This window comes from Macaca mulatta, chromosome 11 (genome assembly GCF_049350105.2).
Source record: "Macaca mulatta isolate MMU2019108-1 chromosome 11, T2T-MMU8v2.0, whole genome shotgun sequence".
NCBI classification, from domain to species: domain Eukaryota; kingdom Metazoa; phylum Chordata; class Mammalia; order Primates; family Cercopithecidae; genus Macaca; species Macaca mulatta.
Window position 1 is genome coordinate 104,258,260 of NC_133416.1, and position 24,133 is coordinate 104,282,392.

General features: G+C 33.3%; 1 protein-coding gene across 4 annotated transcripts in view; it reads left to right on the plus strand.

The window, feature by feature from the left end:
- Positions 1–22,428, plus strand: part of NEDD1 (NEDD1 gamma-tubulin ring complex targeting factor) — a 45,950-nt gene extending 23,522 nt beyond the window's left edge. For all 4 annotated transcript variants that reach the window (XM_015152495.3, XM_015152491.3, XM_015152494.3 and 1 more), the window contains 10 exons: positions 3,719–3,948; positions 5,378–5,579; positions 5,961–6,156; positions 9,338–9,466; positions 11,512–11,559; positions 12,501–12,703; positions 13,592–13,748; positions 14,645–14,801; positions 20,277–20,343; positions 20,799–22,428. In XM_015152495.3, the coding sequence (XP_015007981.2) occupies positions 3,719–3,948; positions 5,378–5,579; positions 5,961–6,156; positions 9,338–9,466; positions 11,512–11,559; positions 12,501–12,703; positions 13,592–13,748; positions 14,645–14,801; positions 20,277–20,343; positions 20,799–20,903 (1,494 nt within the window). In that variant the 3' untranslated portion in view covers positions 20,904–22,428. The remainder of the gene's footprint in view (positions 1–3,718; positions 3,949–5,377; positions 5,580–5,960; positions 6,157–9,337; positions 9,467–11,511; positions 11,560–12,500; positions 12,704–13,591; positions 13,749–14,644; positions 14,802–20,276; positions 20,344–20,798) is intronic.
- The last annotated feature ends 1,705 nt before the right edge of the window (positions 22,429–24,133 follow it).

The following is a 24,133-nucleotide window of genomic DNA, read 5'->3' on the forward strand; positions in this document are numbered from 1 at the left end:
TATTCTTATCTGTGCAAAGGGAAGGCTTTTATAAGCATAAATATAAAGAAGTATAGTCATAAGTCACTGGCAACAAGTTTGATAAATTTAAATATATAAAAATTTAAAACTTCTGACAAAAAGCAAGACAGAAATTCCTAAAATTTAAATGAAATGGGGAAGGTATTTACAATCTATGAGAGCATTAATGTTCTTACTATATTAAGAGCAAGTTGCAAATTAGTATTTTAAAAATCTTCATAGCCCGATAGAAAATAGGCAAAGTAGAATAATGAGCAATTTGCAAAAGAAGAAAGACAAATAGTCATTTCACATTTTCAACTGAGAACCTTTAAGGCATGAACAACAATGAATTACAATTTTTTTCATAAATTAATAATTTTAAAAAAGGGTAGTAATTAGAGTACTTGCAAATCAGAAGTAACCCAAATGTCTGACATGATTATTTAGATAAATTGGTGTACTCGTGCATTCATATCTTAAACAGCTATTAAAATCACGTAGAAAACATTAACATGACTGTTTATTATAAAGCGTTATTCCAGGTTTTCTGTTGATACTATACTGAATACACAGAAACATACATACACACGGAAAAATACTTAAAGGACATCCCCTCAAAATGTCAACCAGCTTTTCTCTGGGTTTATGGATGATTTTGGGTGGGATTATGGATGATTTTTCTTCTTTGTGATCAAAAAAAACCTTTTTTCTATTAAATAATTATCTTAGTAGAGACTGACAAACTATAACCAATGGTGTAGCCTACTTATTTTTGTAAAGTTTACTGGAACACAGCTATGCTTTTCATCTGTATATTATCTGTAACTACTTTTCAGTACAATAGCATAAAATATTTACTGTCTGGCCCTTTAAGAATAAGTTTTTGAAACCTTCCCCTCGCCTGTAGTGAGTGGTGTGCTTTTTATATTTAGAAACAGTCTCCCTCCTCCATAAACACACAACATTCTTACCCAATAATGTGTTACAAGAAAAAATAGCATTGTTGCTTATGGTGCTGGGATTTTTTTTTCCCCCCATAAGCTTCTTGATTTAATTCTTTTCTTATAAATAGTTTAGTCTGGAACAAGATAGGGACTTAATGACTTAAGTGCTGCTGATACTAAAATAAGTTAATATTTATTTTAAATATAATTTGGAGGCCAGGCGTGGTGGCTCACACCTGTAATCCCAGCACTATGGGAAGCTGAGGCAGGTGGGGTGCTTGAATCTGGGAGTTTGAGACCAGCCTAGGCAAAATGGCGAAATCCTGTCGCTTAAAAAAAAAAAAAATATATATATATATATATATATATACACACACACAATTAAATATATATATAAATTATATATATATATATAATTTAGTAAATCAGTGTTTTGTTTATCCAGGATTCTTGGCTAATATCTTAATGATATTCTAAAGAGAAGATTTAATAGATGTAGAAAGTTAAGAAATGAAATTCTGTTAGTATTATCACAGAAATAATTGGAGGCATTTAAAGAATTCAGTGTGGTTACTTAAGGGTCTTTAAAAATATATGTAAAAGATGTTTGAATGGTGGGTACATAAGCAGTGATGAGCAAGTAAGTTATGAGCTTCTGAAAATGGTGGTGACAGCTGCTGTGTACCTGATTCTTTACAGAAATGCTATTTAATCCTTAAAATAATTGTGACAGGAAAACAAGAGTGTTTTCTGTTATGTAAATGACAACACTGAGTTTTGGAGAGTTTAAGTAATTCACTTAAATCATACAGAGGTTTGCTGAGCGTTCACTGAACTTAGGTTTATCTGAAAGGAACATTTATCATTATCTTTAGCCTTTTCTTTTTTTTTTGTCTTGATCAAGAATATGTTTTTAACTGGTTATCAAGTTGTATTATAGACAGTGGTAAACTTCTTGTTCCTTGCTACCTGCAAGCAGATTCTGGATGACCATGTTTTAAGGATGTTTTAGGAAAATTCCTGCTGTTGCTAAAAGGTTAAACTTTTTGAACTTTGAGAATCTACCAGGTCTATGATTTTTATGGTGTTTTAAAAAATTCTACTTGTATATTTAGTCTAAATTTAGATCATGTGAAGGACCATAACTATATGAACTCCTAAAGTGCTGTAGAAATCTTTTTAGAAATCATGTTTTGCCTTATATTTTGATATGTTGTGTATGACTCTGTAATCATTAACATAATGTACTAAGGATCTCTGTGTCTTTTATATAGTTAACATTCATGTAGTTTATTTTTCTTGAATATAGACCAGAGAAAAGATTTGACTATTCAAGTTGGATATACTTTTTCCCAACAAAAATAAAAACTATGTAAACCAACATTTTCTCTTTGTACTTTAGCCATTGAAAATGAGCCATATTTAATGGGTTAACATATTAATTGTCTTAACTTAGGTACCAGGTGACTAATACTCCTTTTTTTTTTCTTAGAAAAAAAAAGTCTGCATTTCCTAGACAATTTTTTTTTGTTATTGAGATCTAATATATATTATTTTAGACATTTTAGAGTTAAGTAGAATATAAATTTGTAGGGAAAAAAATAGCTTAAATGTAAAGTACTTAATTCTCAGCCTAGTAAATGACAACATCAATACAAGTTTGAGAGTAACATTTTAATAAAAAAGAAAAGTAGATAAAATTCAGTTAGTTTTAATCTAAGATCAGTTTATTCAAACTAAATCTTTGTTTATTCTGGTCCATAGAAACTAAGAAGAGAGAATATCTCCACTACCCACAGGGATTTGTGTTTAGAGAAAGGCCAGCATTGCCCTCAAGCTGATGGTTTGGAAACAGTGGATATAGTCCATCCCCAGTCTAGAGTGTTGCCAGTTTTTCCTTTGTGGTTTAATTTTTTTTTTAAATTATGCTTCAAGTGTTGAATTGTCAGTGCATCAGATGCTCAGATTCAAACGAATGCATCAAAATATCTAAGATATAAAAAACAAATACAAAATATTATTGCTTTTTTTTTCTCCCAGTATTCCCTTTTACTTGTTCATGATTTGACTGTGACTAGGCCTTTTATATATGGTGAATGTTCTAACCCTGATGAATTCATGTAGATAATCTCAATGTATTATATTTTTCCTCTGAAAGGGGAAGATTGAGGTAGCTATACTCCAAGATAATAAAATGGTGAATATTAATAGACTATTGATTGGTATGTTTCAGTTATTGGTATGTCATCTTATGGTCCACTGAATGACACTGTGGTTGTCATGATTGAAGTTTGTTACTCTTTTTTTCTTTTTTTTTTAAGACAGAGTTGTTTGTTTGTTTGTTTGTTTTTGTTTGTTTTGTTTTGTTAAGACAGCGTCTCACTCTGTCGCCCAGACTGGAGTACAATGGCGTGATCTTGGCTCACTACAACCTCCGCCGCCTCTGCCTCAGCCTCCTGAGTAGCTGGGATTACAGGTGCCTGCCACTATGCCCAGCTAATTTTTGTATTTTTAGTAAAGATAGGGTTTCACTAGGTTGGCCAGGCTGGTCTTGAACTCCTGACCTCTGATGATCCACCTGCTTCAGCCTCCTGAAGTGCTGGAATTACAGGCGTGAGCCACCATGCCTGGCTGAAACCTGTCACTCTTACACATCAGAGAAATCCTAAACCCCATGTGAATAGTGTGGTTGGCCATAATTTATATGGCTTATATAAAACATCCTTGTGAATGCTTATAATTACATAAAATTTATTCTTTCATTTTTGTAGTCTGTTCGGCAGTTGAAGTACTCCTTGTTTAAGAAATCACTACTGGGCAGTGTTTCGGATAATGGAATAGTAACTCTCTGGGATGTAAATAGTCAGAATCCATACCATAACTTTGACAGTGTACACAAAGCTCCAGCTTCAGGCATCTGTTTTTCTCCTGTCAATGAATTGCTCTTTGTAACCATAGGCTTGGATAAAAGAATCATCCTCTATGACACTTCAAGTAAGAAGTAAGTGTGACGTGCTTGTTTTTAAATTTAGTAACAAATAGCTATTATTCCACTAACAGGCATATTTGTGATTTGTATAGACCTCTGACTAACGTCCAGGGGTCCTAAAGTTTGTACTGTTGATGAATCTAGTAAGAAAGAATTTTCTTTTCAATCAGAAAAAAATAGATGGATTGCAGGTAGTATTTAGAGTACTTCTGAAACATGAAAATAGAGAGATGACATCTTAATGATTTCACATTTTAATTGTAGCATCTTTTTCAAAATATGATAAAATGCATATGTTTTTAACCCAAATGATTAATTTGCTTTAAAACTGATTAATTATCTAGAGGAAGGTTTAGAAACCATTGACATTTTTGGCTGGGTAATTCTTTGTTGTGAGGGGCTGTCCTGGGTGTTGTAGGATATTCATCAGCATCCCTGGCCTCTGCTTACTAAATACCAATAGCCTAAATGGTGTCCAGACATTGCCAGATGTCCCCTGGTTGCTCCCAGTTAAGAAATACTGATTGTGTACTGGTGTACATAATCTTCTAAGCATTCGGGCCCACTGTACCCTCTTCTTGTTAAATTTAGGTATGCTTAGTTGGCTAAAAGAAACAAAAAAGAATGCAAGAGTGATACAGTTGTATTCAAGATGCTTAACACTGTCTGTAGATCATGTGGAGTATGAATGATACTACAAGGGAAGGTCCCACTGTCAGCCTTTATTATGATGCTAGAAGTTTTACTGTTAGGACTTATTTGCTGTCTTCTTTTATGGAACAATTTGCTGAGAGCCCAGTAAGCCATTATTCTCTTATACTAGACACACCAGTAAAGAGCTCAGCTTCAGCAGATCACCATCCATATTTCTTTATTAGTTTCCTAAGGATCAAGCATGTGAACTGTGTTCCTCTTAGCTTTTTGGTCAAAACTGCACAACTAAGAACAAAGTAACAGCTGCACCCCTGTGAAAGGTCATAGTCCTCATGAGGCCTAAGCAGGTCAATAATGGAAAGTATGGATACTTAGGTCCTCCTCAACCCTGAGAGGCCTAAGCAGGTCAATAATGGAAAGTATGGATACTTAGGTCCTCCTCAACCCTGAGGGCAGAGCCCCTGTTTGTGGCGTAATAGACAGTTCTGCTACATTCACTCTCAGAATAATAATTAAAGAAGTAGGTGCTGCTTCTGTAAGATGCGGAATGTACTTATTGGAAATGAATAGAAAAGTAAGATGGAATGTTTGGCAGTTCTCTACATGCCATTTTATTAGAAATGTCTCTAAGTCAAATTCTGAAATTATGCTTTAAACAAATATTTGGGAAATGTGTGCTCTTTGATCAGTTTGAAGTGTTAACTCTGGTTTTGGTATAGTTACTTATATAAGCTAATATACCCGTACACAATAACATACTACACATACTTTGTTCTCCTTCCCATAGGCTGGTGAAAACTTTAGTGGCTGACACTCCTCTAACTGCAGTAGATTTCATGCCTGATGGAGCCACTTTGGCTATTGGATCTTCCCGGGGGAAAATATATCAATATGATTTAAGAATGTTGAAATCACCAGTTAAGACCATCAGTGCTCACAAGACATCTGTGCAATGTATAGCATTTCAGTACTCCACTGTTCTTACTAAGGTGAGACATTTTCATTTCAGCATTTTTGATTTTATTAAATAAATCTAACTCAGAATATGGAAATTATATATTGTCAAACACAGTATAGTTTTGTTTCATAATTACATAATGATTTTACATGTAATACTATATAATTTAGTACAAAGCCATTTGATATTTAGTTTAAAACTTTTTTTTTCTTTTTTTTATTCTTATATATTTCTCTCTTTAAAAGTATTTTAAATGACATTTTGATTTAGAGGGAAACTCAGATCTGCCAGCAAGCTTAAGATTTGCAAGGAAAAAAATTCATTTTTTAATCTAACAGGGAATTTATAAAATATTAATGTATAGTATGAAACATTAGTAACCTGAGCTTTTAAATATTCCATTACATTTCAGTCAAGTTTAAATAAAGGCTGTTCAAATAAGCCCACAACAGTGAACAAACGAAGTGTTAATGTGAACGCTGCTAGTGGAGGAGTTCAGAATTCCGGAATTGTCAGAGAAGCACCCGCCACGTCCATTGCCACAGTTCTACCACAGCCTATGACGTCAGCTGTGGGGAAAGGAACAGTTGCTGTTCAAGAAAAAGCAGGTAAATATTGCTTATATATTGTTGGAGGGTTTTTTTGTTTTTGTTTTTTGTTTTTTGGCTTACATATAATTTGCAAATTCTTCAAGAACCTAGAATTCAAATTTCTTTGAGTATTTAGGTAAAATTAGTAGAAGTGAAAATCATTGAAGAAGTGAAAATAGTAACTTTAGCTGTTAATTTCAAAAATGTTAAAAGGCCCCTATTTAGCTAAACTTCTCTTGTGAGAAATATTATCTTAAAAATGGAAGAAGGCTAACTCAGAAATTATTCATCCTTAATCCTACTACATACTGAATGGCTTTTCATTGTGTCTTCAGATTAACCAGTAGAGAATATGAAACTTTGACACTGTCTTATCATTCGATCTCTTCATTAAAAAAAAAAAAAAGCTATTAATGGCTCTTTTTATTTCACATTTTAGAATGAAAAGTAAGTCAAGTGATGAAACGAGTATTTTAAAGTACTAAATAGTGCCGGGCACATATTAAGCAGTATATTCGTAATTTGTTAAATAAAAATAAATGAGAATGTTGCAATTTTTAATGATTTCTTCTCTGATATAATTGATGAAACAGTTCTGAAACAGGATTCATTTAAACTTTATTGACGTGTTATATGATAAGCTTTCCCATACTTATTGTAGAAAATATTTCTTGCTCACATTAAAGAAAATATTCTGTAAATTCCTGAAAACCTTTTCATTTTTATTTTAAGAAGTTATGCTATACTGTCAATGTGCAGCAAATACTTTAAAAAGTCTACATGGTATACTAGTATGTTTCCAAAATACTGTGCTCAGTAGAAATGCATATATTGATGTCTTTTAAATTTTTCAGGATAAATACTTGGGCAAAAATATTTATTGGTGTTTTTGTAGCACGATTTTGCTATTTCCAAGTAGAAGCAAAACTTTATTTTGTTGATCTTGATAGTGTAGAGTAGTATTTTAAAGTAAGTATGTTCACTATAAATTTCCTGTGAATATCTATATCATCCTTATATAAGAGCCATTATATATTAGAAAAATAATTAGATTCCTATTTAGGAACTCCTGGAGACAAAGATAATTCATATCTAGTTAAAGAAGAAATTATTTTTGAAATATAACTTTGAGTAATGTCTGCCAACATGTTGAATTAACTAATTATGAAAATTGCCATTATCTTACAAAATTAACTTTTTTCATAATTTTCAAAAATTAAAATAAAGATTCCGTCATTCACTATAAACTCTCTGAAGTCTCTCCATTATTCATTTAGTTTTATAATAAGAAGGCTCTTGTTTAACAAAGACAGCATTAATTTGGAAATCAAAGACTTGGATCTTTCAGGATCATGGATTAATGATAACTCTTGGTAGATTCGCAAAATTTCTGGCAAAGCGAGTGAGTGCTCTGCCCCCACAAAGTTAACAATGCTTGTGTATTGATTGTATTTTGAAATGATTGTCATCTTACAGAAAAGTTTTAAGAATAGTACAGACAACTCATGAGCATTACCCTTTGGCAGATGCACTTTATAAATTTTGCCACATTTGCTTCATCATTCTTTTTCTCTTCCTCTCTCTTTTTCTTTCTCTCATTCTCTCATTCTCTCTCTCACTCACACACACACACATTTTTCTTTGCCTCTGAAACATTGAGAATAGTAGACTCAGTCTCTGATCCGTCACTTCCAGCCAGGATGCCTTTAGGCAATTTTCTTAACCTTTCTGAGTCTCATTTTTTTCCTGCACACATTTAAGATGATATTTAACTTTTAGGGTTATTATGAAAATCAGAGAAAATGTATTGGAAGTACTTGGCACATGGTAGGCGCTCAGTACATTATGGTGTTGATACTACCATTGTGGTCATCATGATCATCACTATTACTATTTTAAGCTTTGATTAAAATTAAAGTTTAGAAAAAATTTCTGTTGCTTCTATTGAAGTTGTCCAGATTTAGTTATTCCAAAGAACTTCTCTAAACTTGCTGTTGGTACTCAGTTTTAGAAGGAAATCATCATTTAAAAAGAAAAGAATAAAACTTTAGCAGTTTTCAAATGATACCAAACTTCTGTTTCCTAAAGTTTCAGAGGCTGGAGTTAGGCATTCAAACATGTTAAGGACCTAGAAAAAAGGAGAGGAAATTTCTTCCTTATAACAACTGAACTATTGCTATAGACACTCTTCAACAATAGTACAAATGATTTGGTAATATTTTAACTTTATAGCAGTTGTTACTAGACAAGTTTGTTAGCCAGTCTTGGGCATTTTTGAATATGCAGTCTGTTTTTTGTTTTCATCTCAGACTTTTCAGTTTTTCATTTGGGCCCGAGATGCCAAATAAAGCATTTTTTAAAACGTAATGCAATAACGTGCTACCAATCCCGATGGCAGACTTTAATCAAAATTTTTGAAGCTCTAAAACTTTGTCCTTACTCCAGTAATGAAACAGAAGCTACTGAGCCTGCTGAGCTCCTCTTAAAAGGTCTCTACCCTAAAGCCATGCGTTTATATACTGCCAGAAAAAATACACTGCTGCCGTCTTCTTTATTGTTGTCTACCATACTATTCTTTATGAGTTTGGTGTTCTGGTTTGCTTCCTCTTTGAAACTACGGAGGTTAGTGAAGTCATTTGAGATCTGTAATGCTGAGGGCAATGTTAAACTCCCACTGTTCGTGAAAGAGAAGGCGGAAAACCCCTTCATTGCAAGTCAGGGAAGAAAAGTAACATTAATTGAATCCCGCGGTATGTTAGACATCGCTCTATATGCCTTAGAGACTGAAAAGAAAAAAATCACATTTGTAGATGATCATAAGAGTCAGTTAATAGCAAAAGTAAGTTGTGTTCAGTGTACTTTAAGAAAGCAGCAAAGGATATAAATTATTTTAGAAAAATTCCAACAAAATGGCTAAAATAAGGTATTGCTGTATGAACAAATAAGCTGTTTTCTATTGAGGAACCTTTTGTTCCATGAAAATCCTGGTTAACTTTAGCTCTTGTCATATTCTGTTTTATTGTTCCATGAAAATCCTGGTTAACTTTAGCTCTTGTCATATTCTGTTTTATTCTCCTTATGCTCATAGTTGTAATATTACCAACAATATGAGTGATGCATTGATTTTTACAACCTAGCTCCTGATGATAAAATTTATTTAGATGTAATAACATTGATTTTTATATCTAATTCCTATAAGGTTTGCCTCGAAGCATAAACACAGACGCTTTATCTAAGGAAACAGACAGTGGAAAAAATCAGGATTTCTCCAGCCTTGATGATACTGGGAAAAGTAGTTTAGGTGACATGTTCTCACCTATTAGAGATGGTAAGTCTGTTCAGAGGATCCTGTTCCCTTGCAGGTAGTCAGTATTTTTATTCTGGCTAAAAGATGTGAATAATAGCTTCAGTCCAACTCTATTCATGGATCAGTTTGCTCATTTTCTCCATCCCTGGGGTGGTATCTTTTTCTTTGTCCTGATATTTTAAATGTTATCATTCTAAAATATATGCTGGTAATTTTCACATGGGAGTTATGCAAATAGCTCTCAAGTTAGCATTTTAATATTCACAAAGTTCCTTGAAGGAAGTTTTTACCTTCATAGGCAATCTGTCCCTTGTATCTACTTCTAAATTAATGTTCCTAAAATTTTGGATGTTTTGATATGCAAAAAAGTCTTCCTAATTTAAAAAATTGTGTGTGTATAGGTATATACCTCCCCCCATCCCATAAAAAAAGTTGCCATAATAAAAAGCAAATTTTGCCAGCTGGATAAATAGAAGGATGATATATGTTATTCTTCATAGTGTCTGAACTAAGTACATTATTTAGGTGTGTCTTTTTGGTACTAACATCCATAATGTTTTTCTTAGTGGAATGGAATTATCTCATTGCTAATAGCAATATTATCAATAACATGGATGACAGAGTTAATATATTCATACTTTTTGACCTTGTAATTCCATTTCTACAAATTTATCTCAGAAAATACTGAGAAGCCCACAAAGATTGGTGTATTTATTATAAGTGTACCGTGTCAACAGCAGGATCTCGAAGTTGTTTCATCCACTCATTATCTTACACAATTTCATTTTTTACTTTAAAATTGTTTCTTTTCCAAATTTTCTACAATTTTATAGTCAGAAGGAATAAATACATACATGATGGTACAAAATTATTGAGGATCTTCTGCCTTACCCTGGCCTGCAAATTTCTATTTAAATTACTAAGTCAAACTGAAAGAGGAAGGATTCTTTTCTTTCATGATGAAGAGAAGTCAAACTACATAAAGAGTGAAGAGAAATGAAACTACATAGTAAAGGGTAAAGAGAGGACGGATGTGAATGGAGAGAAAAGTGACTAGTGCTGGAGTTGAGAAAGGTTTCTGGGGTTAGTGCTGAGTTCGGAGTTTTGGCCAGTGGGACTCCTCTGGAGCAACTTTTGCATTGAAGAATGTACAAAGGGGCTTTTGGGAAGTGTTTGAGTTATAAATTAAGTTCTCTTTAATAGTTTTTAAGACAAATGAATAAATTACTTTTTTCTTTAATTACTTTTGCTATGTTTAAAAATGTTATTAGCATTTGAGTCATATGCCCTCCAGATTCATTATGGTTCCATAGTATTGATAAGGAAGCTAATAACTTATAAAAGTGTGCATGTACATGCTGTGCAATTACTGGGTACATATACACACATGCACATAGATGATATTTCTCCTGATATAATTGTGTGTTTATTGGCCATTTGAATTTCTGGTGAATTTGTTAATGACTTTTGCTCATTTTTTATTAACCTGTTAAAGTTGAATTTTACAATTTTTGTTATGGACTGGCAAATGAATATTACAGGATTAAAATAGTCTTATACATATTCTACCATTGAAATAAACACTAATAAAACTTTGTTTCTTATAACATTGTTCTGCTTTGCAAAATATTTTTGTATTATTTCAGTTGATCCTCAAAGCAATTTTCTGAGCTTACCAGGATGTTATCCCCATTTTATAGATGCAGAAACTGAAACTTAATTGCATTTGAGACTTGTCCGAGGTCACAAAGCTATTAAGTGGTATAGGCAGATCTGGATTATAGCTCTCCATAACCTACCCCAGGGCTTGTTACACTATACCTTGCTGCCTCGTTAAATGACTGTACTATAGAATTATCTGTTCATATTTGCTGCTAAAGTATGAATGAAGCTAAAAGAATGTAAAAGAGAAATTTAAATCAGTACTCTCCTACCTTTAACCTCACTCATATTTAGCTTTTTAAGATTGTTAGTCTTTGAACTCTTTGGGGAATGAATAGGAAGCCTAAATTGATATGGTTTCTCTTTCACTAGTTTTAAATTTTGATTTTCTAATTTTGTTATAGATGCTGTAGTTAACAAGGGAAGTGATGAGTCCATAGGCAAAGGAGATGGTAAGAACTACTTAGATGTATTTTCGTGAAAATGAAAAGTGATATTGTATTATCTATGCTGTGTAACAAATCACTCTAACACTTTGAGGCTTAAAAAAACAAACATGTATTATCTCATAATTCCTGTGTTTTAAGAACAGAGCATAACTTGGCTGAGTACCTTTGCCTTCAAGTCTATCTTCCTGCTTCAGTCAGGATGTCAACCAGAGCTTCATTCAGCTTAAGGCTCAACTGGGCAGGGAACTGTTTCCATGCTCATTCCTATGGCTGTTGGCTGGAGATATCAGTTCCATGCCCATGAGTTTCTCTATATATGGGGCAGCCGACAACATGGCAGCTGGCTTACCTCAGAGCCGGTGAGCAAGAGAATTCGAGAAGGCATCCAAAATGGAAGCCCTTTCTTAAGAATATGTTAATAACCTTAATCTTGGAAGTGACATCTCACCACTTTTTCATATTACTTTCGTTAGAAGCAAGTTACTAGGTCCAAGCCATGGTCAAAGGGAGGAGATTACCGAAGGATGGGGACGCCAAAGGCAGAGGTCATTAGAAGCCATCTCAGAAATTGCCTTCCAAGATACGTACCACAGATATATACCAAATTAACAATTTTCAGTTATCAAGAACTAATACTGACTAAAACATTGTGTTTTGCTGTTTTCAAAGTATTTTCACAAATAATATCTTTGAAGCCTTACCACTCTGGGAGATGGATATCATCATTCACATTTGCAGATCGGGAAATAGTCACAGAAAGTTTAAGACTTTTGCCCAAGAATACACATCAATTATGGGGTGTATCTGAGAAACAAACCAATCTTCAGAATGCAGATCTATATCTTCTCCCATGTTAATCTGCCTATCATATTAAATGCTTCTCTTCAGTGTCCAAGGTTGGAGGACACCATGTGCACATGCAGTTTTTTCCTTTTCTTTTCTAGGCTTTGACTTTCTACCGCAGTTGAACTCAGTGTTTCCTCCAAGAAAGAATCCAGTAACTTCAAGTACTTCACTATTGCATTCTAGTCCTCTTAATGTCTTTATGGGATCTCCAGGGAAAGAGGAAAGTGAAAATCATGATCTGACAGCTGAGTCTAAGAAAATATATATGGGAAAACAGGAATCTAAAGACTCCTTCAAACAGGTATTTGCCTGAAAATGATACCGAACTCACTCTATATGTTTATCAGTAGAAAGCGGGTGGCTGCCAGTGTATGTATCCTAATTATTAACAGTGCTGTGCACTTATTCTTAAGTCTTGATGCCAGTTTTTAATAACTACAGAATACTTTGAAATCTCGCTTTGGATATGTTGAAAATTACAGCAGATGGAAAGTTGCACTATTTTTCTAAGATGAGATACTTGATATAGCTTGATGAAGTGTGCAAGAACACTTTATCCCTGAATCCTTTTAAAGTGTATTTCATTGCAGTGTACAACATCAAGTTGGTGGTTAAATCATTAGAGCAAACTGATGGTGCTAAGAATGGAATTTATCATTGTTACTTTCTGCTAAAATATAGTGTATAATATATAATTTAATTTCTTATGTAAGGGTTCAGAATGATCAAAAATTGCCAGGAAGGCCAAGCCAGTTAGGTGTACAATATGTCTGTATTTTCATATTTATTGTTGAGAATGATACTGAAAAGATACCATGTAAGAAGTACAAAAACATCTTTTATTTTACAAATATTATTGACTAGTTACCACATGAATGGTTGTTTTTTTGTTTTTGTTTTTGTTTTTTTTTGCCAGTATCTCTATTTTAAATGGTACTCAACAGCATGTTTAGTAAATGAGCTTTTCCTCATCATGTTATTGTTGAGATTGTTTTTGATTAGTAAATGTTACTTTATTTTGCCTCTAGTTCTCATATTTTTTTTCTTATTCTATATCCCTTCCTATTTTCCTTCAATTCCCTGAACCTACATACTGGGATGAAAGAGAGAAGTAGGCAAAAATTATATGGGTAATATGAGTAAAACAAAAAATTGTATATTAAAGTCATTGTTTATTTTAAATATAAAGTTAGCAAAGTTGGTCACATCTGGTGCTGAAAGTGGAAACCTAAATACCTCTCCATCATCTAACCAAACAAGAAATTCTGAGAAATTTGAAAAGCCAGAGAATGAAATTGAAGCCCAGTTGATATGTGAACCCCCAATCAATAGATCCTCAACTCCAAGTACGTACATGAACCTTCTGATGTTTGAAAGTGTTTAATTGAAAAATCATCCCAATTGTTTAACTTGTAAAGGAGAAATAGAGGGCTCATAGACTAAAAATGTTCAAAGAGTTTAAAGTTTATGCACACTTTTATAGTGTGAGTCTTACTAAAGACAATGAAATGGATATGAATAGTTAAATTCAGGTACATTGATTTGATCTTTTGGTGTGAATTAGATTTTCAGTGTAACGTGTATTTATTTAATATGGTAGAGATAGAATTATTATGTAGGACCCTTTGAAAAGGGGTGGTTAACTACCTGAAAATGTCTTTTTCTCTTTCATATTCAAGTCTTATCCTTAGAGTTTGTGCTACAGACCCATACAGACTTGATCACATTTAAAGGAATATTTGGTTTAACTCTGAGTTATCTACACAAAGCAACTCTTTGTTTAGAATCAACTTTTATATAAATATCTATATTTTACTTGAAGGTTTCTGTGGATAGATATTGCGTTAGCTTAAACTCAAAGGCTTTTCCTGTAGCAGTACTTTACTCCTGTTTTCCTTCTGTTTGTTTTTAATAGTCTTGGTTTATCTAGTTTGTGGTGCAGCTTGTCACATTCATCTTTTATAAGAGGAAATGGTTCATAGATTCTTCAAGATTAATCCCTCTGTCATGTGGTATTACATTAGACAGCTGGCAGTTTATATATATAGATGAATGACTATTAGAAATAATGTTATAGAAAGTTTCTAAGATTTGTATTCCAGACAGTGAATTTTTCTAAATGTCACAGGAACACTCTTCTTTGCCAGTTTTTCAAGTTTTCACATGCCAAATCTTATTTAGAAATGTTTGATGTCTCTCAGTCCAAGTTGACTATTAATATTTTCTTCATTCTTTATTTTAGATCCAAATATAGCATCCTCTGTCACTGCTGGAGTTGCCAGTTCACTCTCAGAAAAAATAGCCGATACCATTGGAAATAACCGGCAAAATGCACCATTGACTTCCATTCAAATTCGTTTCATTCAGAACATGATACAGGAAACGTTGGATGACTTTAGGTAGTAATTGAGAAACTACTCCTTCTATCTAGACCTTACTTATTTTTTTCTAGATGTAAAACCAGAACTATAGATAATGTTATTGGTTACTGTTGTCTGGGTTTTGGTAACCGTAAAGCCATAGAAAACATGATGAGTTTTGTTGATCTTTTCATACTGCGTTTATTGATTATGAGCCAGGAAAATGCACATTTACCTAGGGCAATTATTAGATAACTCAGCAGGGCAGTCTAGTAGGCAGACTGCCATTGTGAACTTTTTTTATTATTAAAATGTGGACAAGTTCTGGTAAGCTTAAATTGGGTTCTTACCTGCAGTATGTTCATAGAGATCATCTATTAGGTATGCTGTGTGCAATAATGTAGTAGAAAAAGATATTTTAAAGAGCAATTCTGAATATTTTCCAATAGAATGCATTCGAATGTAATACTTAATCTAAAAAAAAATTCTTTCTCAGACTTGTCCTTGTCTTTCTCATCCTTCGAATTGTGAACATTGTAAGAATGTGTTCTGCAGTGCTGCTTTCTTTTATCATCTCGATATTTTTGGAAGCTGTCTTCAATTATTAAAATCATTGGTGCCTTTTTTCCTTTCTAACCGATAGTTAATGTTCTAGCTCAGATTTGCATTACTGAAGCAAGAATGTTGGAGACAATGTGCAGTTTTTGTTGGTGCATGCTTCCTTTTAATGTTTAAAAATACTTGTAAAATATATTGTTAAATGTTGAAAAATACTTTTTAAAGAAAAATTATAACTTTAGCATTTACCCAGCCTAGTATATGTACCAGATACTAAGGATACAAAAATGAATGATCTGCCCACAAAGGCCTTATGATTTAGTTGGACTCGGTGCAGTGTGTTCTGCTATGTGTGTTTCTCTTAATGTGAATTAATTCATTTGGGATCAGTAAAATAGAACAGTGTTGACAATATGATGAGGAAATTTTGTTTGTTCATGTAATAGCAGCCAAAATAAAGTACACATGAACACAGCTGTAACTGGATAGCCCCAATCCTTCTATTCTCTTCCATTAAGTGACCATCACTTCTTCACAGTAAGGGTTTATTCAAAAATTATCTATTAGATTTTTACTATGTCTTTTTAACTATGTTAGTATTTTTATTAGGATTTAATTGTTTTTGTTGTGCTCTGGTTACAAAGTTGCATACATAGGTTTTTGAGTGCTTTGCCAATCCTTTTTCCCTAAGTTCTGTTATTTTTAATACACAGTGTTAGAGAATAACGTTTTTTTCAGGAATGCATAAATATTTATGGCACAATAGTAGAACTGTCTAGACACAACTGACTACAATACAGTGTGAGCAAAGTGATGTTGAAATCACAGAAAGGGGGCAGTTCTTCTGCGGGGGCAGATTTAGAAAGGTACACTGAAGAGATTTTATTTTATACTGACGTGTGGGAACAGCTTGAGCAGAGACATGATCGTACATTCTAGGAATGTTTGCAGAGAGAAGGCACCGTGGTAAGAGACGAGGCCTAAAAAACAGTTGTCAAGGTCTTAACACACAGGTAATGGAGAGCCATCAGAGTTTTTAAGCACAGGAGTAATGGGTGCTGTCTGTTTATTATCCATTTATTCAACAAGCATTTGGGTGTCAGTTCTCCACTGGCTTCAGATGATTTGAGGACAGTGGGCTCAGGGCCTTTCCTTCAGCAGACCCAGGGATCTGAGTGCTGGAGCAACTCTGAAATGGCTGTGTATTACTGCCCTGCTGTCAGCTTTTGGGGTGGCCGGAGGTGGTTTTTCACTTTCTGGTCTGTTCCTAGCTTTCTGTGCCTCAGGAGAAGTGTGTCTGTCCCGCTTCCAGGCCTGCAGAGCTGCCGCAGCATGTTGGGTGAAGGTCTCCAGTGCCTCTTGGTTCTGCTGCCCTGTGCTGCATGTCTGCACCTAGGGGTGGTGGGTAGGGACTTCTCTCAGCTCTTCTGCCCTATGACCATAGGCAGCCTCTGCCTGAGACTCACTGAGGACCTAGAGTGGCTCGGAGGATTTCTGTAAATTCACTTGTTTTGCTCTTCGCCTAGGTGTTCATCAGACTAGGTGTTCATCTACACCTATCATTGGCAGGACAGAGAGGGTATTGAGGGCCTCTTTCTCAGCCATCCTCCCTGAGCAGTATGGCGTGGTTGCCATCTTCTCCATAAGAGCCTGGAGAGCCTTAGAGGGATTACTCTCAGTTTTTCTCTACCGCCGTAAGGCTTCACCAGGCTCTATGCATCTGTATCTTAGGGAGTCCCTCGCCCCTCCTGTTACACCTGTCCCTACTTTTTTTACATGAGTGCTGAATAAAGGCTTGTGGGAAAAAGTTGGTGAGTAAATTCAGACTTTCTTTGTGTCTGGGACCCCTTGGAATTCTAAACTATCAAGCAGTGTTAACTTGGCTTTTAAAAATCTTACCAAAAATTCAGGTAGTTCTTTTTACTCTGTCGAGGGCATGAAGCTGGGTCTCTTTTCTCCTAGTCATGGGTCTGTTTTCTCCTAGGAGGAACTCCTCATTTTCTGGATTTTAGTTCATTTAGATTTCTTTCCATTCTCAGCTCTCAGTTGAAATTAAAATAATATGATTTTATAGGTTATCAGGTTTGTTTTTGTTGTTAGAGTTGGGAAATTAAACTTTTGCACCAACCTAATACATCCTAAGTGGAAATCTCTGCGTCTGTTTCTGTTGTCTATTAAGAATATTTAAGTTTCTTTTGGCAAGCAGATCCCTTTGATCCTGTAGTTAGTAGGTTTCAGGTTTTCTTAGCACTGGTTTATTTCCAGTTTGCCTTTATTCCTAGTGTGTAGTCTTCTCTTCTAGGCATCAGCTGAACCTCTGGAGTATTCACTGTCTTTTTCACCTTGGTGGGTCCCAGACTTCAGTCTCTGTTTTGCCAGCATCACGAGGCTTCCAGATACTTTCTCTGCTCTTTAGTTGCTTGTTTTATGGTTGGTTTCCTGCCATCTAACCCAGTGCAAGCATTGCTTAGAAGTCAACAGATGTCGTAAGGGGAAATTGCAGTTTCAGGCTTACTTTTCTGTGGGCCTCCCCTCTTCAAGACCTTGGCTGTTACAGCATTGACTACCTTGGTAGGCCCAAACTCTTAATACTCCCCCACCCAGCGAGACTATCTCAACCTCCATGCCACTGCCTCAGCTCAGTTTCTTCTCCACACTGTGGAATCAGCACGTAATCTAGAAGGAAAAACAGAGGTAAATGTAGAGCTTACCTGGTAGTCTTTCCTTTGCAAGATCATGGCCCTTCAAGTCCTGGCCACCTTGGTGGTTCCCTGATACAGTGTTTTTGTTTGTTTTTAATACAGTTTTTACTATAATTGAAAGTAGAAGAGGAAATTTTTAAGAATACCTTCGTAGTTACAACAGAAAAGCAATAAGTTACCTGGGAATAAATCTACCAATGGTAGTGAAGATTTTTATAGAAAAACATTTAAAATTTTTTTTTGTTCAAAAGCATTAATATTTAAATAAATGGAGAGATTTTATAAAGATACTAGTTCACCTAAATAAGGTCAGTAGATTGAATGCAATTCCAATTAAAATCCCAGCTGGGATTGGAAGAAGATGATGAAGTGATTCCAAAATATGTATGGAAGGAAAAAAAATCTAGGAATAACACTTCAGAGAAGAATAAGGCTGAAGGGGACTTATTTGTCAGATGAATACACTTAATTACTAAAATGTAATTAAGATATATAGCATGGCACAGAGAGGACATATTGGCCAAAGGAATGAAATAAGCTGGAAGGAAATCTATGCATATATAGAAATGATAGAGAGGTAGCATTGCAGATTTATGTGCAAAATATGGAATAATCAATAAGTTGTGTTGTGACATCTGTTTTTCCTGTAAAAAATAAGTATAGATCCTTATTCCATGCTATTGAGAAAAATCAGTTCCATGTAGATTAAAAGTTGACATTATAAAAGTTTATAACTTCATGGTAGGAAATCATTAAAAATAAAATAATGCACTGCCTATAAAAATACATTGATAAATTTGGCTGCATTATTAGGTTAGTGTATTTGAGCACATTAATAAGAACTATTTATCACACAATATCACAGAGTGAAGGGATAAGATATCTGCAGTTCTCATATAAATAACAAAGGATCAGATTATGTAAAGAACGCTTACAAATGAATAAGAAAAAGATATGAAAAAGCATTTCAAGGAAGAGGAATGGTATATGAACACAGGAAAGATAATTCAACTTCATAATTAGAGAACTAAAAATGCAATGAGATATCATGTCACACCCAGTAAATGGGAAAATATAAAAAATCTGGTAATACTAAGTCTTGATGATGATATAGAGCAAGAAGAACTCTGTTATTCTGGTGACATCCATTGACACTACCTTTGGAAAACAATTTGCATGATTTTGTAAAACTGAGTATACATTTGAGTTACACTCGGTTATATCATCAATGGACATTGGCACATGTGAGTTGGGAGATAATACATGATTGTTTATAACAACATTGTAATAGTAAAACCTTGAAAACAATCAAAATATTAACAGGAAAATAGATACACCAGTACAAACCACTGATTTATGGATATATAAAACATGAATCTTCAAAACGATATTGAATTCTTTCTTAAATATAAGCTATATGGTACCCTTTCTTTGTAATGCTTACATGCTCAAAAACATGCACAATGAAAACATTGACTACAGATTATATGTTATACAAATGTATTAAAAAAGCAAAAGCATTTCTTTGTCCAACAAAATTCAGGAGAGTAATGACTTCTTGCTTGGGCTTTTCCCCAAGAGTTAAGTGACAGAATCAGACAGGAACACACAGGAAGCTTCTATGATTTGATAACGTTTAGTTCATAAGTTGTGTGGTGGGTGACTGAGTGTTTCTTTTGTTATTATACTTCATAATTTTTATATATTCTTTTGTAGATATGAATTCCTTTTTATTGAGTAAACCATGCTATAACCACCCAAATTGCCACTTTCTACTGAAAGTATATTTTTTCAATAGCTAAACTGATAATAATAAAATGATCTTTCTAACCTAGTGAATTTTCTGTATTTCATTGTAAGATAAGTTTGTGTCTTAATGACAATTTCTATATAAAAGAATATAGTATCGGAGAGTTCTGGAGGTAAACAGCCTGGGTTTACATCCTAGCTTCATCATTTACTGGTTGTGTGACTTTGAACAAGTTATAACTACTCTGTGGTTATTTATTTTGTAAAATAGAGGTAGTAATTGCACCTACTTGTGAAGATATTTTAAATGAGTTCTTACATTTAAAGTAAAAGAAACAGTGCCTAGCACATAGGAAATTAATGCTCAGTGCATTGATATTTTTATTATTATAATAATTATTAACGTTCAGTAATTTGGCAAATGAAAACGTTTAGTGAGTTTCTTGAATGACCTAGAATTGGTTAAACTATTGTAATTCTAAAAAGTATTTTCCATTCTTCCTAGAGAAGCATGCCATAGGGACATTGTGAATTTGCAAGTGGAGATGATTAAACAGTTTCATATGCAACTGGTATGTATGGCAAATTTTATTTTAATATTTTAAATGAAAGTAGAGTTGTGTGAATTTTTAAAAATTCATTAAAGGTAATATATTTTAGTTGTTTTATTTAGTTTCTAAGATAAGTAAATAGGTAGTTTTAGAAATTAAATAAGTAAAATAGATTTTAACTGGTCACCTCCTTCTTAACCTCTGAAGTACTTAAGGCTTCTTCTTTCCATGGCTTTCTTCCTGATAAGTAAGCAAAAAAGCATCTTAAATATGCAAATACAGATTTTCCAAATACATTAATTTCACCAGCGATCTTCCATTTATATTCACAAAGTAGTAAGTTGTTAAGTACAAGAAGTATCATTCACCTAGTTAATTGAACATGAGAGAAATGATAGCTGAAAGTATATTAAACATAGCTTGCCAAATAAATGTGAAATATCAATAATTTAAAAAGCATTTTCCCCTTTTTCTAGAATGAAATGCATTCTTTGCTGGAAAGATACTCAGTGAATGAAGGTTTAGTGGCTGAAATTGAAAGACTACGAGAAGAAAACAAAAGACTACGAGCCCACTTTTGAAGTTTCAGTGAATATCTTAATGTTCTATAATTTGGGAAGTTTCAGGCAACACGGAACTACATAGAATCAGTATTGTTTTCATGGCTTCCAGGGAAAAAAAAATTTTCAAGTAAAAGTGTGATGGGATTTTATACCAACCACTGTTTCATCTTAAAAATATGTATATTTTTATATTAAAAATTGTACAGTATGTCATCTACCCAATAGGAAAGTCAACAGGATCTTTATTTTTTTGAAAGCTTTAGCCATCCACTAAGTGCCCTTTTTAAGAGAAGAAAATTGTGCATAAATATTGGTTATGTTTATTTTTTAGCCATCTTTTTTTTTTAACATATATTTTTTATTGACAAATTGCCTTTCAAATTTTTGGGGCTAGTTGAGATTTAAAGACTTTGATATACCTTCTATTTTTATGGAGAAAGTAATTTTAAAATGGCAATTGGTGTTTCTAAGCCACTGATTAATAAAGCATAGGGTTGGCTAGTAATTATTTGTTAACTTGATGAAGTCAAGTATGACTATTATTTATTGTACATTTGATAAGACAATTTTTGGAATTTTGAATTGCACAAATTACATGATATCTTTTGCATTTATGTTACTATATTGTACTTCTGACAAATCTTTATTCCTGGGTGGTATTTTTTAGATGTCTTTACCTATAAAAAATGTTTAAGATTCATAGGACTCGACAAGAGCTATCTATCTGCTGATTATCTCATTAGTAATATGCAACATTGTACTGTAAAATTTCAGTCAACATGACAACTTATAATGAGTGGAGATTTCATATTAGACACTAAATATTATAGTATTATTGCTATTTTGTTTTTCCAAGTAAGAAGTATGGTTTATTTTATTTTGTGGTCTTTATCATTAACTTGAATTCTTTCTGTACTGTGTGTAATATTTTTATATTACTGGCCTTACCACAAAATTATTTAGAAAGGTTGTCAGAATAATTTATACCTCTTTGGCAATAGACAGATGTATACATCTACCTACCGTGATCTACAATTTTAGATTAAGTGAAGCTTGGGAGGGCTACTGACTTGTTTACCTTCTTGTCTCTTGTCTCAAAGATTTAAACTATGTACCTTTGTATAGCTCTCCTGCCCCATTTTGACTTCTGAGATGAAAGTATGTACTAAAATTTAAAAAAAAAGATAAAAACTTTAGGTTACTAACTTTATGGGTTTCTGAAGTGATGGAAATTTTCAAGGATATATTTAATAAGCATAAACTTACTAATAATCACTTCCAAAAATAAAAACAGGAATATTACTTTTACCCAGTGTGGTTTATAGAATACATTTGTACTGAAGCATATAGGGGTGTTAATGTGATCTTTTCCTGACAGATTATGAAAGCATTATGACTTGTAACAAGTTTACTTGTATATCACTATCTAACAGGTTTAGAAGACATAAATGTTAGTGTGTTTTGCCTACATGATGTATTTAAATCTATTAATATTTTCCTATTGCTTTTTTTGAAAAATAAATGTGCATAATGTCTATTAAAAGAGGTGGGATAAAATAATTTTAGTAATTATGTGTACAGATGAAACATGTTTGTCATGGAATTTAAAAGCTAAGTAAGTATAAAAAATAAAATTTTAGATGCGGAAAATAGGGAACATGAAATTGAAATTTCATTGTTGGCCAAAATGACATGAGAGATTTACCTTCCCACCTGAAATTAAAAAAGAAAATATGTGAAACAATTATCAGATATTAATCCTTGAGAGAAACTCAACGAACCCCAAACACAAGAAATAAGAAAACTATGCCAAGGCATATCATTATCAGATTACTTAAAACCAGCAACAAGGGAGAATTTTTTTTTAAGTAGCTAAAGAAAAAAGACATAGGACAGAGAGAAGAATGTCAGACACTGGAGCAACATCTTTACTAAAAGAAAAGCTCTATTTAGAATTCTATACCTCGTGAAAATATTTTTCAAAAACAAAAATGAAATAACTTTTTCAGACTTAGAAAAGCTAAAAGAGTTTGTCACAAGCAGACTCCCACCACAGGAAATGATTTAAAAAATGCCTTTAGAAGGAAATTATACCAAATAGAAATCTGCAACAATACAAAGGAATGAAGAACACCAAAAGTGGTAAATATGTGAGTAAATATAAAAGTTATTTTTCTATTTTAAATTTATTTAAAAGACAATAAATTATTTAAAGCAAAATAATAATAATAGGATATTGTGTGGTTAACATACATAAAGTGAAATGTATGACAGTACCAAGATTGAGATGATGGTAACGAAAGTATACTGCTCTAAAGTTCTTATACTGACCGTGAAGCAGTATAACATTCCCTGAGAGTAAACTGATAAGAATGTGTATTAGAAGACCTAAAGCAACCACAAAAAGAAAATCAGTGATTAAATAACTAGTAAGCCAGTAAAGGTGATAAAATGAAGTCATAAACAAATCTGAAAGAGGAACAAAGAGTCAATGGGACAGATAGAAAATAAACACTAAGATAGTAGATTTAAATAGCTATATCAATAATTAAATGTAAATTGTCGGTTATCCTTTCTTTATAATCAGTTGAGTCTTGCTTTTTTTAAATCCAACTGTTCTGAATATAAGAAACCCACTTTATAGTGAACAGAATGCAAATGAAAACAGAAAATATCAAAATTTGTAGGAATCAGAACAGTACTTACAGGGGAATTTATAGCATTAAATGTATATGTTAAAAAAGGAAAGATCTCAGGTTAGATCTCAGATATCAGCTTCCACTTTTTTTTTTCTTTTAAGGAGACAGGAATTTCACTCTGTTGCCTAGGTTGAAGTGATCATATCATAGCTACCTTTAGCCTTGAACTCCTGGGTTCAAGTGATCCTTCCACCTCAGCCTTCCAAGAAGCTGTGACGATAGGCACATGACACTATGCCCAACACTGCATCCACCTTAAGAAGTTACAAAAATAATAGCAGATGAACCTCAAAATTAAAAAAAGAGAATAAAGAGATCAATGGAAGAGTAAACAAAATCAGTTGAAATCAGTGCAATTAAAAACTTTTTTTTTTTTTTTTAAATTTTTATACAGGCAGCGTTTCACTGTGTTGCCCAGGCTGGTCTCATACTTGGCCTCAAGTGATCCTCCCACCTCAACCTCCCAAAGTGCTGATATTATATGTGTGAGCCACCCTGCTTCGCCTTTGTTTCCTTAAGATCAACAAAAATGATAAACCTTTTACTAGA